At 41.7% G+C, this 18,399-nt stretch overlaps 1 protein-coding gene across 1 annotated transcript in view; it reads right to left on the bottom strand.

The window, feature by feature from the left end:
• Positions 1-18,399, bottom strand: part of TSPEAR (thrombospondin type laminin G domain and EAR repeats) — a 133,451-nt gene that overhangs the window by 14,265 nt on the left and 100,787 nt on the right. Inside the window, exon 9 of the mRNA XM_066575665.1 lies at positions 15,817-16,046. Within this exon, the coding sequence (XP_066431762.1) occupies positions 15,817-16,046 (230 nt within the window). The remainder of the gene's footprint in view (positions 1-15,816; positions 16,047-18,399) is intronic.

Genomic DNA, 18,399 nt, shown 5'->3' with positions numbered 1-18,399 from the left:
TATACACTATTGAAGTAGCAAACTGATTCAAACAGCTTGACACTTTAGAAAAGTATCCAGAGGAACTATGGCACCATACTCAGTCCACAGATATGGAAACAGCCAGTAAGCATCTCACTTATAAGAAGCAAGATAAATGACACTACTGGTTGTCTGAACAAACCCTCGGAATAGCTGATAAAAGAAGAGCAGCAAAGGCAGCCGGCCACAAAGATGAAGTTTGGCAACTAAATGCTGATTTTCAGCAGGCGGCAAGGAAAGATAAGGAAATGTGCTGGAATGAACGTTGCAACCAACTCAAAGCAGAAGTCATGAAAGGCCATATGTGAGGCCTATTCTCACAAGTCATGATGGCTCGAAAACCTTTCTTGGCATGCAGCAGCACAATCATAGGCAAATATGGGAAGGAACTGAATGACCAACAGAGTATCAAGGAGAGGTGGTGGGAATACTCACAGGAACTATATGCCTGCAACCACATACCTGGACCATTGCATGAGGTGGAGCCTGTGGACTTGGAGTCCTCCGTTATGGAGTCAGAAGTAGTTATGGCAATGCAAACACAAGCCAAAAATAAAGCACCATGCATAGATAACATACCTACAGAGCTATTGCTGCCAAAACCAGTGAAAACTATCACAGTGCTGTGCCAGGCAGTATGAGCATCCACACAATGTCCAGAGGACTGAATGAAATCACTGAGTGGCTGTGATTGGCTCATCGAGTGCCAGCTGTGATTGGCTGCCGGGGGCTCGATTAGCCAACCACAGCGCTCGCTTTGCTGGAGGCGGGGTATTTAAAGCCTCGTCACTAGGAAGAAGCTCAGATGTGAGACGGGGAGGATGCAGTTTGCCGCAGCACTGCTGAAGACCATCGGGAGGCATCGGGACGCCGCGGACTAGGTTAATATAAGCCCCCCCCCTGAAAATAAGACACTGTGCCTCTTTAGGGGCAAAACTTAATATAAGACAGTGTCTTATTTTTGGGGAACATGGTAGACAAATTGGAAATCAGGGTAAAAATAGGTGGAAGAAACATCAACAATCTCCATTATGCAGATGACACAACTCTGCTTGCAAAAATAGAAGCAGATCTAAAGCAGCTGATATGTAAGATTAAAACTGAAAGTGAAAAAATGGGCCTCTACCTGAATTTAAAGAAGACTAAAATTAAGACAATTGCAAAAAAATGGCCAAATTCAAATCAAAATCGATAATGAGGTCATAGAATGCATGCGAGACTTCATGTTCCTTGGCTCAAAAATTGACCAGGCTAGAGAATCTATGCCAGAGATAAAACATAGGATAGCATTGGGGCGAAGTGTGATGCTAAACATGGACAAAATATGGAAAAGTAGGGATATCGGTATAGCAACTAAATGCAGAATAGTGCAAACCACCGTTTTCCCCAGAGCCATGTATGGATGTGAAAATTGGATTGCGAAAAAACCTGATAGAAGGAGGATTGATGTGTTTGAGCTGTGGTGCTGGCGAAAGCTGCTGCATATACCCTGGACGGCGAGAGTAACAAAACAGAGAAGTCCTGAATCGTATAAAACCTGATATATCACTGGAGGGGAAGATGGCCCGGCTCAGGTTCATGTATTTTTGCCATGTAATGCGAGCCGAGTCACTAGAAAAATCTATTAAGCTTGGGCAGATCAGTGGCAAAAGAAGACCTGGCTGCCAAAGGACTCAATGGTTGATACTGTCAGAGCCGGTACTGGCATGGATAACACACAGCTGAAAGAAGCAGTGCAAGACCGAAAGCCATGGAGGGAGCTCGCCTGTAGGGTTGCCGAGGGTCATGAAGACTAAGGGCTCATGTCCACGGGCAAAATAGGATTTAGGATCCGCAGCGGATTTCCTGCATGCGGATCCGCATCCCATAGGGATGCATTGACCACCCGCGGGTAGATAAATACCCGCGGATCGTCAATAAAAGGGATTTAAAAAAAAAATGGAGCATGGAAAAATCCGGACCATGCTCCATTTTCATGCGGGTCTCCCGCGGGGACGGCTCCCGCGGGCTTCTATTGAAGCCTATGGAAGCCGTCCGGATCCGCGGGAGACCTAAAATAGGAATTTAAAGTATTTACCATCCGGCGCGGGCGGGGAAGGTCAGCTGTTCCTCACGGCCGCATCTTCCTTGCTTCGGCTCGGCGGATGTGCCCGGCGCATGCGCGCGGCACGTCGGCGACGTGCCGGCGACGTGCCGCCGGCGTCAGGAATTCATCCGCCGGCCGAAAATGAAGATCCGGCCGTGAGAAACAGCTGATCTTCTCCGCCCGCGCCGGATGGTAAATACTTTTAAATTCTTATTTTCGGCGCTCATGTCCGCGGGGCAGGAGGGACCCGCTGCAGATTCTACATGGAGAATCTGCAGCGGATCTGATTTTCCCCGTGGACATGAGGCCTAAACAGCTAAAAACAACAACAATAGTTGGAAAAAACTTCAAGTATATATAGAAATATGCAATACATTTGGAACATTTGGTGCAAACTCTCTAAAACAGGATGTGGCTTTTGTCATGAACATGCTGTAGATATTATAAATTGATGCACATATGAGTAAATGAAAAGCCATGCTAACACCATGAATTATGGCCGTATATAACTCAGAAATACCATCTACAACAATAATACACCAAAGTCCTGCATTAAGCATATTCAAGCTCCAAGCTGTATACTAGATAGGAGTTAAATAGGGAAACCACATGTCCCCAAAATGACACTTATTCTCGCTGAGGTCTTTTATTGGCTGCAGTTGTCTGTGACATCCCGTTCACAGACTGACTGTAGAATACAAACAGACCTGGTGGGAAGGATGGAATATGCGGTGCTGGAACTTCAAAGGCCTGTGGCAGAGGAGTATATGTTCTATTGGTTTTCAGTTTGGCTAGTTGATTTTAAAAAATTCTTGAAAAACCCTTTTAAAGGGGTTGTCTGCTTTGGCGAATCCTTTTTAACTAAAGGGGTCCTTTAACTATAAGCTGGTTACAAGATACTCAGCTGCTGGTATCCACAGCAATCAGTTGTAATATGCATGTGAACCTAGTAGCAAATGTTCATTTCTCCTGCAGTGCCTCCACAGGAGAGATGAAGCATTACTTGGTGCCCACTGAATTCTAGTTGTGTAATAACCCTCGTTAGAGCTGCAATGATATCACCATTAGTTTCTTTGAGACAGATATAACTTAGAAACAGTGGAATACATATACATATATATATAAAACTGCATATGTAGTACATACATGTATTACACATATACAGTAATTTTAAGAGCCTGTCAGAATTTACCACAATTCAATTGAAATTGAACTGCAGTTGTGTTGAGTCTGGTCTCGGTCACACAGGCGTTTTTTGGTCCGATCTGCAGATCTATAGACCCAATGCATCCCAATGGGAGCAGGCACATGTCCGTTTTTTATGCGGATGTGCGATAAATTATAGGACACAACGATTCGCAGAACGCGCCTATCTGCGTTCTGCGATTCCTTGTGTTCTATACATGCGCTCAACGGGGCCGGCGGCAGCAGCGCCGACCCCATTGAGAACATATAGAGTAGAACGATGTTCGCCCATTGAATTCAATGGAGCCGACAATCCAGTCGGCTCCATTGAAAGCAATGGGCAGCCGGCAAGCGCAGGATGAATTTTCGGGGAAGGGCTTAAAATATATATAATAATATAGCTGTATTGCCGGCTCCATTGAATTCAATGGGCGAACATCGTTCTCCTCTGCCACAGCTGTGCCACAGCTGTAGCAGAGGATAGCGGGCAGCGCTGGGCCGTTTCACTGAAAACGCTGCTAGGTGCAGATTTTTCAGCGAATCGTCGGTCACGTGATTTGCGGATGCGCATCCATTATGCGATCCGCAAATCGTGGGGAAAAACGCCCGTGTGACTTAGGCCTCTGATACTATAGCCATTTATGCATAGCATTAAATTGCCCTTCCACACTAAGAGAAGGTTTTAACAATACCATTAAAATTTGATTTTACATTTTTTTATTCTGAAATATTCTCCAGCCTTTAAGTTCTGTATTTAACGTATTATCTATTCTGAGGACAAGAAGCTAGACATATTATCACACTGTCAGTCCCTATTATGTTGCATACAGCAGACACTTGTCATAATCACTGCCTTGTACGGTGTGAAATCAACTAGCACGGCTCTGGGGCAGGAAAACAGAAAGCAGCAAGTAATTCTTAATTCCTTGGGCTATATGTTTAAAGTTTCCGAGGTGATCACTGACCTAGCTTTGTGATAAATTATTTAAAATGCGTAATACAAAAAAAATGAAAGCCCATATCATATCTGGTAAGTGACAGAATCGGGTTAAGAACTTTAATGCACTGTACAAAACAGAAATGTTCAAATATATAAAATAATATAGTGTACAAATATAAGCTAATTACAAAGGATGAATCACATAGTAGTATCATACCTGGACCCTCGGATGCATAAGAAAATAATAGGAATATAAATGCATGTGTTGACTCAGGATGGCCCTGGTGCTGATTTTGCATGGGGTGGAGACTTTCGATTCAGCTGTTTCAGCAAATTTTGACAAAAAGTACAGTTTTGCCTGCAATAGTTCAAAGTGAACTAGAACATCCCCAATACCCCTAAAACTTGTGTATAACACTGTCTAAGAGCCATAAAAAGAACAGAGGAGGAAATACAGTGGGGAAAAAAGTATTTAGTCAGATACCAATGTATAAGTTTTCCCACTTAAGAAGATGAGAGAGGCCTGTAATTGACATCATAGGTAGACCTCAGCTATGAGAGACAACATGAGAAAATCACATTATCTGATTATTAACGTTGATAACAAAAGTTCATCTCAATACTTTGTTATATATCCTTTATTGGCAATGACAGAGGTCAATGTTTTCTGTAAGTCCTCACAAGGTTGGCACACACTGTTGCTGGTATGTTGGCCCATTTCTCCATGCAAATCTCCTCAAAAGCAATGATGTTTTGGGGCTGTCACTGGGCAACATGGACTTTCAACTCCCTCCAAAGGTTTTCTATAGGGTTGAGATCTGGAGACTGGCTAGGCCACTCCAGGACCTTGAAATGCTTCTTACGAAGTCACTCCTTCATTGCCATGGTGGTGTGCTTGGGATCATTGTCATGCTGAAAGACCCAGCCACGTTTCATTTTCAGTGCCCTTGCTGATGGAAGGAGGTTTGCACTCAAAATCTCATGACACATGGCCCCATTCATTCTTTCATGTATACAGATCAGTCGTCCTGGTCCCTTTACAGAGAAACAGCCCCAAAGAATGATGTTGCTACCCCCATGCTTCACAGTATGTATAGTGTTGGATGCAACTCAGCATTCTTTCTCCTCCAAACACGACAAGTTGTGTTTCTGTCAAACAGTTCTACTTTGTTTTATATCTGACCATATGACATTTTCCCAATACTCTTCTGGATCATCCAAATGCTCTCTAGCAAACTTCAGTCGGCCCTGGACATGTACTGGCTTTAGCAGGGGGACATGTCTGGCACTGCAGAATCTGAGTCCCTGGCGGCGTAGTGTATTACTGATGGTAGCCTTTGTTACGTTGATCCCAGTTCTCTGCAGGTCATTCACTAGGTTCCCCCATGTGGTTCTGGGATTTTTGCTCAACCTACTTGTGATCATTTTGATCCCACGGGGTGAGATCTTGCTTGGAGCTCCAGATCGAGGGAGATTATCAGTGGTCTTGTATCTCTTCCATTTTCTAATTATTGCTCCCACAGTTGATTTCTTCACACCAAGCTGCTTGCCTATCGCAGATTCAGTCTTCCCAGTCTGGTGCAGGGCTACAATTTTGTTTCTGCTGTCCTTCAACAGCTCTTTGGTCTTCACCATAGTGGAGTTTGGAGTGTGACTGCTTGAGGTTGTGGACAGGTGTCTTTATACTGGTAACAAGTTCAAACAGGTGCCATTACTACAGGTAATGAGTGGAGGACAGAGGAGCCTTTTAAAGAAGAAGTTACAGGTCTGTGAGACCCAGAAATCCTGCTTGTTTGTAGGTGACCAAATACTTATTTTCCACCATAATTTGCAAATAAATTCATTAAAAATCAGACCATGTGACTTTCTGGATGTGTTTTCTCATGTTGTCTCTCATAGTTGAGGTATACCTATGATGTCAATTACAGGCTTCTCATCTTTTTAAGTGGGAGAACTTGTACAATTGGTATCTGACTAAATACTTTTTCCCCACTGTAGAAGGAGTAAAAGAAGGGAAAAGAAGAAAGAAAAGATTATTCTTCTTTTTTTTTCTTTCCACCTCTTTGCAAAATGTCAAGATCATACAGCACATTATTCTTATTAACCCATCATAGTGGTTGTGTCCCATACTGTGCAGGTCGTGTAAAGGAGTAATTAACCGTGGATACATAGCTGTCTGGAAAAGACCAAAAAGGGAATTTGGCACATAATAATGCATTACAGACATGGTACATTTGGAAAAAGTGAAGCTCCATCAGAGTTAATGATAGTATTTTCCTATATAGCCTCGCAATGTATTTTTTGGATACCATTTTTAATGATATTTTTTAAATACAGAACATAATGATAATCTTTTATTTTCATACTTTAATATTTTACACACTGTAGGTATATATATATATTATTTTTTTTAGAGGAAATGGAAGGCATTAGCTTTGAAGAATAATAGATTAATAGCTTAAGACCAGTGTGAATCCAATCTTGCATTTACATTTCATTGAAGAGACATTTGAAGTAGTTTCAACTCATCAAGAAACCAACCAGGTAATTATGTCTGTGGAAAACCCTTTCTTGTGTGTATGTAGCTAAGGGACTCATTATGTACAGGCAGGAATATTTATCCTAAAGGTTTAACTTTAATGTATTCTAAATGGTCAGAAGGTCTGTAGCATAAGCAAAACAACAAGAATCAAAGGACATGATAAACATGTGTAGTTAGTTACCAATACAGTTAGATTCCATTCTCTTTAATGGGTTTGCAATAGGAGACAAAGGGCATGGGCAAAAATGGCGCTGTGTCTGGTAAAACTCCAAAGGGATCATGATGCTCCACTTTGTATGTTATCATAATTGATATGTATACTAGCAGTCAGACACACCGATCACACCAATATCAATTACAAACTGGTAGCATAATAAATATGAATGAGACTACTGTTAATATTAGACAAAGATAAATAAACAAATCTTGTTATTTCGTTGACGCCAACGTATTCCACAGCGCTTTCAGGTAATTGATTTATTACCCCCCACCAAACTGGGTATTCATTTTACCAAGGCTGAGTCAACCTTGAGCCGGCTACCTGAACAACCAGGGATTGAACTTAGAACTGCATTTCTGCTGCCTTAACACTCTGCACCACACGAGGCACAAAGATAACCCAACTAAGCATAAAATGCTGTTTTAAATGACGGTTTAACCCTTTGCAATCCACTGTCTGACGTCTTAAGACATTATGATTTAAGGCTGTACAGCTCTGATGTTGGAAGACGTCCATCAGGGTTCTCTTACTGTATATTACCAGCCTCTCTAATATCGGAGTCTATACAATGTGTTCACCTAATGCAGTACTGGCTTTAGCCAGCAGATAGCGCGGTTGTTTAACGGCAGAAAAACAATAAGCCCCCTAGGAAAAACAGGATACAAATTGGATTGGAAAGGGTTAATTTATTGAAGAAAAATGTTGTACAGCGCTAATTGTTCCTATGGGAGAAAGTAATTGCCCCTAAGCTGCATAGAGATCTTTCACACATACGGAATATTTCTGCAAAACACCCGATTAAGACGCAGGAATTCTGCGCCAAAATTTGCATGCATGCGGGGATAGAGCAGAAATTAGCAGTAAATTAAGCCACGTCTTTAAGAGTATTTTTTGGTGTATCTTGCAAAAATATTCAGCATGTGTGAAAGGTCCCTAAATCAACAAGTTAACTAAATTCAATTGACAATCAGGTTCAGTTTCATTAGCCACATACATGAATGATTACTCCAGATGTGATGAATTTAAACATCACTTAACTAGAATGTCTAGCAATGTAAAGCAGTCTAGAAGGTCTCAAAAAGCAGCACATGATGCCACGTTCTAAAGAGGTTCAAATGTGAAACAAAGTTATTGAATTCTACCAGTCTAGAAAGCATTCCAAAGCTATTGCTAAGTCTCCGAGACTCCAGGGAACCGCACTGAGAGCTATTATCCACAATTGGAGAAATCTTAGAACAGTGGTGAACTTTCTCAGGAGTGGCCAGCCTACCAACAGTTCACATAGAGCGCATCAACGACTCATCCAGGAGGTCAGACAGACATCTAAAGAACTGCAGGCCTCACTTGTCTCAGTTAAGGTCAGTGTACACAATTCCACAATAAGATACACACTGTTCAAAAATGGCATCCATAGGAGAGTTGCAAGATGCAAACTGCTGCAGACCAAAAGGGACACAAAGGCTTGTCTCGCAATTGCCAAAACACATCTGGATGTCCCCAAGACATTTGGGATAACATTCAAATATTATTGAAAACAGTGGTCCCATTACATCTGGTGTAAAGCTAATACTACATTCCACAATAAGAATATCATACCACCTGTCAAACATGGTGGTGGTGTGCTGGGGCTGCTTTGCTTTTGCAGGACCTAAATGACTTGTGATTGATGGAACCATGAATTCTGCACTCAGAAAATCCTGAAGGCTGATGTCCGCCTGTCGGTTCATGAACTGAAGCTCAAGCACAGTTGGGTTATGCAGCGGAACAATGATCTGAATCCCACAAGCAAGCCCACCTCTGAATGGCGCAAAATTTAAAAAAAAGGTTTTGGAGTGGTCAATTCAAAGTCCTGACTTAAATCCCAATAAAATGCTGAGGCAGAACCTGAAATAGGCAGTTCATCATTGAAAACCCCTCAATGTAGCCAAATTCAAATAATTCTGCAAACAAGAGTTACAAAATTCCTCAACAGTGACATAAGTTGTTATCGTTACTACCAGGGGTGACGCAACCAGTTATTAGATTTAGGGGTCAATTACTTTTTCCCGTGGGTGATCTAGGTTTTGTATACTTTTTTTCAATGCACTGAATGATCATTTTAAAGCTGCATTTAGTATATTTACTCATGTTGTCTTTATCTTTACATGTGATGAATTAGCAAAAAATAGAAGAAATTGGGTGAGGGGCAAATACCGTACATACTCAAGTATAAGCCGAGTTTTTCAGCACATTTTTTTGTGCTGAAAAAGCCCTCCTCGGCTTATATTCAAGTCAGGGAAGAGTTAAGAAAAAACCTCTGTACTCACCTCCCAGCCGGCGTCTGTGTACCCGGCGGCAGTGCGGCAACCTGCTTGCATTCTCCCCGCTGTCATTTCCCTGCTCGGCTTTCAAATCCCCACCGTCAGTACTGTGTAAGTAAGCACTGTGATTGGATCGAGCTCCGTCTGTGATTGGCTGGCGCTCAATCCAATCACAGCGCTTACAGAGATGACAGAGCCGAGCAGAGAGGACGGCGGGGGATGACAGCGGGGAGAATTCAAGCAACTTTTTCTTTACCCAGTATATACTCGAGTATAGCTCGGCTTATACTCGAGTCAATAAGTTTTCCCAGATTTTTGTGGTAAAACTTATTGACTCGGCTTATATTCTGGTCTACTAATACTCGCGTATATATGGTAGTTTTTCACAGCATTGTATGATGCCATATGTACGTTAAGTGTGTTTTTACAGCAAATCTCTGACAGGCAAAGCTACTAGTGGGGTGGCTACCAGCCACTTCCCAAACATTTATGGCATATCTTACAGATACTCCATAACTATCTATGATGGGACTACTGCTCTAAAATATAGTGGTTTCTCAACATACAATATTAATTGGTTATGGGACAAAAATTCTGTTTGAAACTATAACTTTATGGAAAACAGGTAATTGGTTCTGAAGCCCCCCAAATGGATCTGTAACTACAAGGAGCACCATTAGTAAGTAGGTCAGTGAAAGATAGTCTGTGATTAAATGGGGCCTCAGAGGGGGCACTATTACTAAGTGTAGCCACAAAGCGTGTAGTATTAGTAAGCAGGGCCACAAAGGAAACATTATTACTAAGTGGGTCTTTGAAGGGAGAACTATCACTTTGTGGGGCCACAGAGACAGCACTATTACTATGGGGGAAATTCAGAGGAAGGGATAGTGGCAGGATGGGGGGGACGTGTGCAGAGATGAGTCATGGCTGGAAGAAGTCTTCATGGTGATCTGGAGCCAGATGGACAAGAAAAAGGAAAGTGGACAACTGCAATGAGATGAGATGTCATCTGTGATCACTAGAGATAACCGCATTGTAATCACTATCATTTGGCAGAGCTGGTGTCTGATTATTATCTGATGACATAATTGCTTAGAAATATACTAGAGCTGAGCTGCTGTATCTAAACGTGCCATGTTCTAAAAGAACAAGTGTTATGATCCTGGTTCTGTTGTTGTATTTATGTTATGAGCTTGGTTCTGGTACTGTATTTATGTACTTATCTTGGTTCTGGGGCTGTATTTATATTATGAGCTTGATTCCAGTGTCATATTTATCTTATATGTACCATATTTATGTTATGTGCCTCATTTATATTTTTTGTTTGGTTCTGATGCTGTATTTATGTTGCAGCAACCGGATGTACCATAAAGGGGCATCATTACTGTGTGGAGCAAAAAAAAAGGACCGGATAAGATTAGATGCATGGCTTAATGTTAAAAAAAATGCTGCAGCATGCTAAGAGGACCACATGTATAACCCACTTTGAAAACTTTCCCCTTTAAAAATTCAGCTTTTCCCCTGATCTGGTTGGGTGCCAGGAGTCTGACTCCACCCATTTGACTTTGATGACCTATGCTAAGGATTGATCATCAATATCGGAGTCCCGGAAAACCTTTTTAAGCTATGCTTTGCTCTCTGGCCTATAATAGCATTTATTTCTGTGTTCACTACTTCAATTCATTGGAAAAGGACAGACATATACTGGCTCTATCCATAATCACCGCTTAAGATAACACTGAGAGAAAGAATGAAATCTATAAGGTATGCCACTTTCCTTGCAACATAACTATAAGGAGTTGGCATGGACTTTTGACTTTTTGTGACATTTTGGACTCTTCCATCATAATTGAGTCAATGCCATCAATGTAACCTCCACTGTATAGTGAGTGACACATTTGGGAAATAAATACCTTATTTTCTTGTGGAGTCACATTATTTCTTTCTGAAAACTTAATAACAAAGTTGAAATGTGCTATATCCAGTTAAACAATATGTTATACTGCTCCAATAATCTCTCTGACAGCCAATTAATAGTTTGAGGTCCTTAGAGAAGCTGAGGAATATATGACGCATAGGGGATAGCTTTCATTGTAAAACTCATTGATGCAAACTGGGTAAGAATGCAGGCACACAAAAAGCTTAGCACTCGGTATTAATCTGTATTTATGGCAGCTCTGCTAAATCTCTAATTACAACCAATGAACTTCATAGACAGAGTCTGCATGTCCTATTTCTTTCTATTACTGTAGGCACATTCACTCCAGCTCATAATTGAGATGGAAGGAGATTAGACATAATTCGCAACTAGAAGGGAGCGCCTAGCATTTGTTAAAGTGAACATAACAATAACAAAATGATATTATATGTCAAAATTCAGTATGTGGCAGAATCATAGATGTTGTGCCTCTATATGTCCCAGTTATGATTATAATTAAAGTGTACAGAATGTGCGAAAAACTCAGTTTTAGGACATGTGGAATGTTTGGACAAATGCTCCTTTAACATAACAATGTGGCATATAGAATCTAGCAGCAATGATAATATGACAGCTTTCACTTTTGCTCAGATTCCTTTAAATTCCAACTAAAATGCAGAAGGACAGAAAAATGAGGAAACTAAAAATGAGATCATTAAATCAATGCCATCACTTGTGACAGAGGGTGGTTAACATGTTTGTACGCAGCTGGAGAAAAATCCTGACAAACTAATTTGCAGAAGCATATCATTTATTATGATCAGTAATGCAATGTCAAGTTTAAAGTGGTTTTCCACAATAGCTGATTGGCTGGGGCCCACCACTCCAGGCCCTGGCTGATCAGCTGATCGGACGCCCGCTGACAGCACCAATATACACTGGAGTCGGGATACCGGCGCTGTCAGTGGGTGCCCGATCAGCTGATCAGCCAGGAGCCCCAACCGATCAACTATTGATGACCTATCCTGAGGATAGGTCATAAATAATATTTTCGTAGAAACTACCTTTAAGTATTTTGCAATGGCTATGGTCAAATAGATTTGGGTGCTAGATAGCAAGAAAATTGAGAATTTGTTAGCCCTTTTTATAAGACTTTCATTCCAAATGAACTATTTCTATTTTACTACTTAAATTCCTAATGTCCCGAAATCCCATATAGGCAACTGCAAACTCCTTTAGGATTGTAAGGTATATCTGCTCCCACAGAGGTCCACTACCTACAGATTAGGAAGGCATGCTACTTATCCCACCTCCTTCTTTTCAATAAAAATACCATAGTATAATAATAACATGATTTGATGCCAACCCCAGTACGCCTGACATATCTTCTATGGGCAGTACCTCCTCACCTTTTTAATATGTGAGTTACAGTTCAATCATTAGTGGGCTGAAATGAGGTCCATCAATTTCACCCTTTTTACACTTACAAACTTTTGTTGATGCGGAGTAAAACAAAAAACACTCTTCCTACCCTTCAGATTGTTGTATACCTAGTATACTCTGGGTTCCAATGATGATGCCTAACCCTTTCTGGTTGGCTTGATAAAGGTGCTAATGTTGAAGCACCGAAACGCGTTGCCTGTTACGTGCTGATTAAAGTTCTGGACTGTACCTCAGTTGACTAGACATTATCACGAAGCGCAGAGACACTTTTTCTAATAGAATATTATTTGTATCTCTCTGTTTCTAGGGGGCCTCCTCTTCTAAGGGAAGGCCCCCTTTTGTCCTGCAGCTCTCCCGACATCCTGGGGATTGGATATATGTGGTTGGGACTCTGAAGACTAAACCTTGTGGTGCATTCCTCCGGTGTTTTCTTAGTTGATGCGGAGTAAAACAAAAAACACTTTTCCTACCCTTCAGATTGTTGTATACCTAGTATACTCTGGGCTCCAATGATGATGCCTAACCCTTTCTTTAATGTTTCAACACTTTCAGCCACTACACAATCCTGTAGAAGAGTGTTCCATAACTTTAGAGTTCGAACAGTGATGTAATACCTTTCGAAGTTTATGATAAAATTAAATTTTCTTTAATCTCAAGCAATAATCTCATGTTCTCAGTGGAGTCCACAAAAAGAATAAGAAAGGCAGCATTCATACTGTAATTAGCTATGCTGTGTAATTACATCAGGGGGCTCCATAACAGGTTCAGAAAAAAGCATGAAACAAATGGGAGCATTCATGTGCATTGTGAAACAGATACCACTTTGGAGTCTGCTATACAAGGATTCCGGAGTTTAGAATAATGTAGTTGGTTTCCAATGATCCAACATATCACACCAACGGCCTTGAATTGAAGGTTTTTGTTCTATGTAAACATGTTTTCTGCCGTTCAAGGGGACTTAATGCCCCTTATCAGGGCAATTAAAAAAACTATTATATATATATATATATATATATATATATATAATAGTTTTTTTAATTGCCCTGATAAGGGGCAATAGGTCCCCTTGAATGGCAGAAAACTATTATATATATAACAGCTATAAGGCCTCATGTCCACGGGCTTAAAATCCGCAGCGTTTCTCCCGCACGCAGATTCGCGCCCCATAGGGATGCATTGGACACCCGCAGATAGTTAAATACCGGTGGATGTCATTTTTCCAGTCAGGCGTGGATCCGCGTGCGGGAAAAAAACGGACATGCTCCATTTTAGTGCGGGTCTCCCGTAGGCTTCTATTGAAGCCTATGGAAGCAATCTGGATCCGCGGGAGACCCGTACCAGAATTAAACTCACCTGCTCCGGACAATGCGGTTCTTCCCTTCTTTGCATCCGGATCTTCTTTCTTCGGCCCGGCGGATGTGCCCGGCGCCGGCGCGCCGAGCACATCCGCCGAACCGAAGAAAGAAGATCCGTCCATGAAGGAAGGGAGATCCGCATCGTCCGGAGAGGTGAGTTTATTCTTCTTTTTAGGCCTCATGTCCGCGGGGCAGGAGGGACCCGCTACAGATTCTACATGAAGAATCCGCGGCGGGCCTGATTTTCCCCGTGGACATAAGGCCTAATAGTTTTCTTTAATTGCCCTGATAAGGGGTATTAAGTCTCCCTGAACGGCAGAAAACCTCTTTATATAGAACAAAAACCTTCAATTTAAGGTCGTTGGTGTGATATGCTGGATCATATATAAACACACATGTAGTTGCAATTTTGCATTTAGGCCCAGTACAATTCAGGAAAGAGCTTTAAAAGATTTCACAATAAAACTTTTCTACAAAAGAAAAACCATTACATCAGATCATCTGGAGAATTACATGTAAGAACAATTTTCTGCCTCTTCTCTCTGACGCACATGCTGCCCCTCTCAAAGAAAATATGAAATAACCCGAGCATCTACAAGTAACAAATAGCATGTCAACAGTTCCTAGGAGAATAGTAGCAGGAGGACATGACATCTGTGACCGCTCCCTGAATACTGACATTTACTTCCCATTTACATCGGATTTTAGAGAGGATATTGACTGCAATGAAAACTGGGGTAAGTTAACCTTTAAATAGATACAAGTCTCTGTTGTGATCATGCAGGCTTTTAGCTCTTATAATACTTTAAACATATAAAAGACGTCATTAGATGGGAAGCATTATTTGTAAGAATGTCAGGCTAACCATACCATTAAAATGAGATGCAGAATAAACTAGATTTAGACAGGAAAGGAGAATGTTCTAGAGCATCTTATCCTAACCTGCATGGTACCATTAGACCAACTGGAAATGTAGAAACATATTAACAACTAGATATTACTGACTATGTTTATACACCTTGAGGGTGCATTCAGACAACCGTATATCGGCTGGGTTTTCACTCTCAGCCGATATACGGCGTCTCTCTCTGCAGGGGGAGGAGGTTGGAAGAGCCGGGAGCAGTGCTCTGAGCTCCCGCCCCATTTTTGCCCCCTCTCCACCACCCTGTGTTATTTTCAATGAGGAGAGGCGGGATGGGGCAGAGCCAATTCCCAGAACTTAGCCCCGCCCCGTTCCACCTCCTCTGATTGCAAATAGTACAGAGGGGCGGAGAGGGGGTGGAGAGGAGGCAGAGAGGGGGCGGGAGCTCAGAGCACTGCTCCCGGCTCTTCCAGCCTCCTCCCCCTGCAGAGAGAGATGCCGTATATCGGCTGGGCGTGAAAACCCAGCCGATATACGGTCGTCTGAATGCACCCTGACACTGACTTATTAGTGTTAATAGTTTTGCACTGTGTACGACTCAACTTATTGACAAGGCAAACAATAATGTCTAGTTGTCAGTATATTCATACATTTATGAGAAGAATTACAGAGGATCAGCACAAAAAAATCTTCCAGAATTGTTATTTTATGAGAAACATTGGTATGTACTAAACTAGTCCTGTCAGAAGAGATGACTTGGGGGGGTGGAGGGGTTCAATATTGAGAACGTCGGACTGGACAATAGTATAGGGCCAGTTGAGATGGAGAGACACCAAGGAACAGGAAGAAAAAGTTAAGCTAAACTTTCAAAAAACTCCATATAACTATTGAGATAGATACATAAATTATATATAGTTCTTTAAAGAGATAACACTGGAACTTACCATTACGGACTGAAAAGGTCTGAAGATGCCTCCCAGCCAGATGTAGATATTTGATTGGATATTGGTGGATGTGCCATTAAATGTGTTTGCTACGACCAAAAACGAATAAGGTCCAATACTGAAGAATTCCCAGTCATAAGCTCCTGAGGTAGGGATGGTCTGATTGATCTCAAATAGCCCATTGCTGGAGTTCCACTTGTAAATAACACTGTTAATATTATGGTTATTGCCTGTGGTGATAGAAATAGTAACAGAATACATTGTTACTTGCACTTTATATATACTAGTACCTCACATTTAGTAATGTATATGTTTTTAGAGAGAAGACAACCAACAGTTAGGCCACCAGTCCTTCTAGATTAAAGATATAAAGCATTCCAGAAGCGTCATTTAGGGTCCAAGAGGCCTTTACAATACCTCTGAGGGTCTCTGATTTCATAAAGAGGCATGTGGAGGAGTTTTTTTGTACAGAATCTGACAAAAAATAGTCATATGCTCCATTGGATGTGGCTAGGTTTAAGAAAGCAGTGCTTCTATGCAGAGGCGTATCTTGAAGCTCCCGGGCCCCTATGCAAGACTTGTAACAGGGCCCCCAACTATAATGCTTTACTTATAGTACTGGGTTCCCTTAATGGAGAAGAGAGGCCTTATGGGCCCCCTAAGGCTCCTGGGCCCGGGTGCAACAGCATCCCCTGCATCCTCTATAGTTACGCCCCTGCTTCTATGTCTTTGCATACACAGAATCCAACAGAGCCTGCATGGCGGTGCACAGAGTCTATAGAGCTCTGTGCACTGCCATGCAGACTCAGTGAGCCAGTATCCATGAGCCCTGCTATCATTTAGCGTGGCATATTCAATAACTGTAAACTTCAGCAAAGACTATATTTCCTAGCACCCATTATTGTAAATGCACTTACCTGCTATACATGATCTACTGAATCATATTAGAAATGGTTGGTCAAAGAGGTGATGAGTAATTCAAGTGTATAAAAGTTGCTCTGATAGTAGTAATTTATTAATCATTGTCAAGTTATGACTTAATATAAATGATTACAATAAAGAAGGAGAAGAAGGTTCAAGTATACCAATGGATGCTTCCATTTTTTTATGGTTTTGACTTTTCCTCAATGGTCTCAATAGAGGCAGTAGCATCTATGTCACTGGCCATCTGCAAGTGTTCTTATGTAAATCTGTTCTATTAGGAAAATTTACAAAATTCGGCACTTATGTATCTTTATACCAAACTTTTTTTTAAAAATATAATTTGGAAGTCGCATAACATTTCCAAATGTGGTCATACTTTGTAGTTTGGAAAAGCAGAAAACTGCCCTGGGACCATGCCGAGCATCAAACAACAAAAAAACACAAGAGTTGTGCAAGGGCAACAGAAAAGCCCATAGTCATGATCCCCTATTAATATGTATGTAAGCTTTATTAGTTCAGTTAGAACACCTATTATATTGAAAAACAGTGTTTAATGTCGCTCAAGTATATTACTTTATACAGTCCTTAAACGGATTGGTAACTAATGATCTAATACACATTATTCCAGTTCACCATAAATATGAGTAGCAACAGGGTGGACTAGAACATATGGAACAAAGCTGCAGACTTCAGTTCATAAATGCATCTAGAAACGACAACCACCTTATACTTAAAATAAATTAGCCCCCCCAACAGGTTTTGCCCATATAAGCATCATCAGGGGAAACAGGCTATAATTAGAGATGAGCGAACGTACTCGTTAAGGGCGATTTCGCAATCAAGCATCGCTATTTTCGAGTAACTTGACTACTCGGGTGAAAACATTTGGGGGGCGAGAGAGAGAGCTCCCCCCTGTTCCCCACTGCTACCCCTCGCTCCACAACGCCGCCCCCCGGCGCCCCCCGAATCTTTTCACCCGAGTAGCCAGGTACTCGAAAAAAGCAATGCTCGATTGCGAAATCGTCCTTAACGAGTACGTTCGATCACCTCTAGCTATAATGAAAAAACTAAAAATAACAGGTCTTAGATTGTGTTCAGCCAAGTCACACAACATACCAATTGCAAATCAGATGAGAAGGCATACCCAATAACAGGGTTGGGTTCCGGCATCCACAACCATGATTGATAGGAGGATCAGCCAAGAGAGACATACCTCCCTGGTGATTCCATGGGAGTTCACCGCACACACAAGGCAGTAAAGCACCACTTGTATAATGATTAGAGATGAGCGAACATACTCGCTAAGGGCAATTGCTCGATTGAGCATTGCCCTTAGCGAGTACCTGCCTGCTTGGGAGCTAAGATTCGTCTCCCTCTCCCCACCCGCTCCCCCCTGCTCATGACCACAACTCACCTGTCACCCGTGCCGGCAGCTGAGCCTTTTCTTCCGAGCGGGGAGATACTCGCTAAGTACAATGCTCGATCGAGCAATTGTCCCTAGCGAGTATGCTCGCTCATCTCTAATAATGATGTAAGCGCATGTGTAAGAAGGTTATCTAGCGCATGTGCACTTAGATGAATCAGGAACTTAGAATATTGACAGGCAAACCATATCCCCGACACCCTGCCAACCCGTTCATGTGCTTTCAACCAGAAAAT

This window comes from Eleutherodactylus coqui, chromosome 8 (genome assembly GCF_035609145.1).
Source record: "Eleutherodactylus coqui strain aEleCoq1 chromosome 8, aEleCoq1.hap1, whole genome shotgun sequence".
In the NCBI taxonomy this organism is placed as follows: Eukaryota; Metazoa; Chordata; class Amphibia; order Anura; family Eleutherodactylidae; genus Eleutherodactylus; species Eleutherodactylus coqui.
This window is presented reverse-complemented; position numbering and strand designations above follow the sequence as displayed.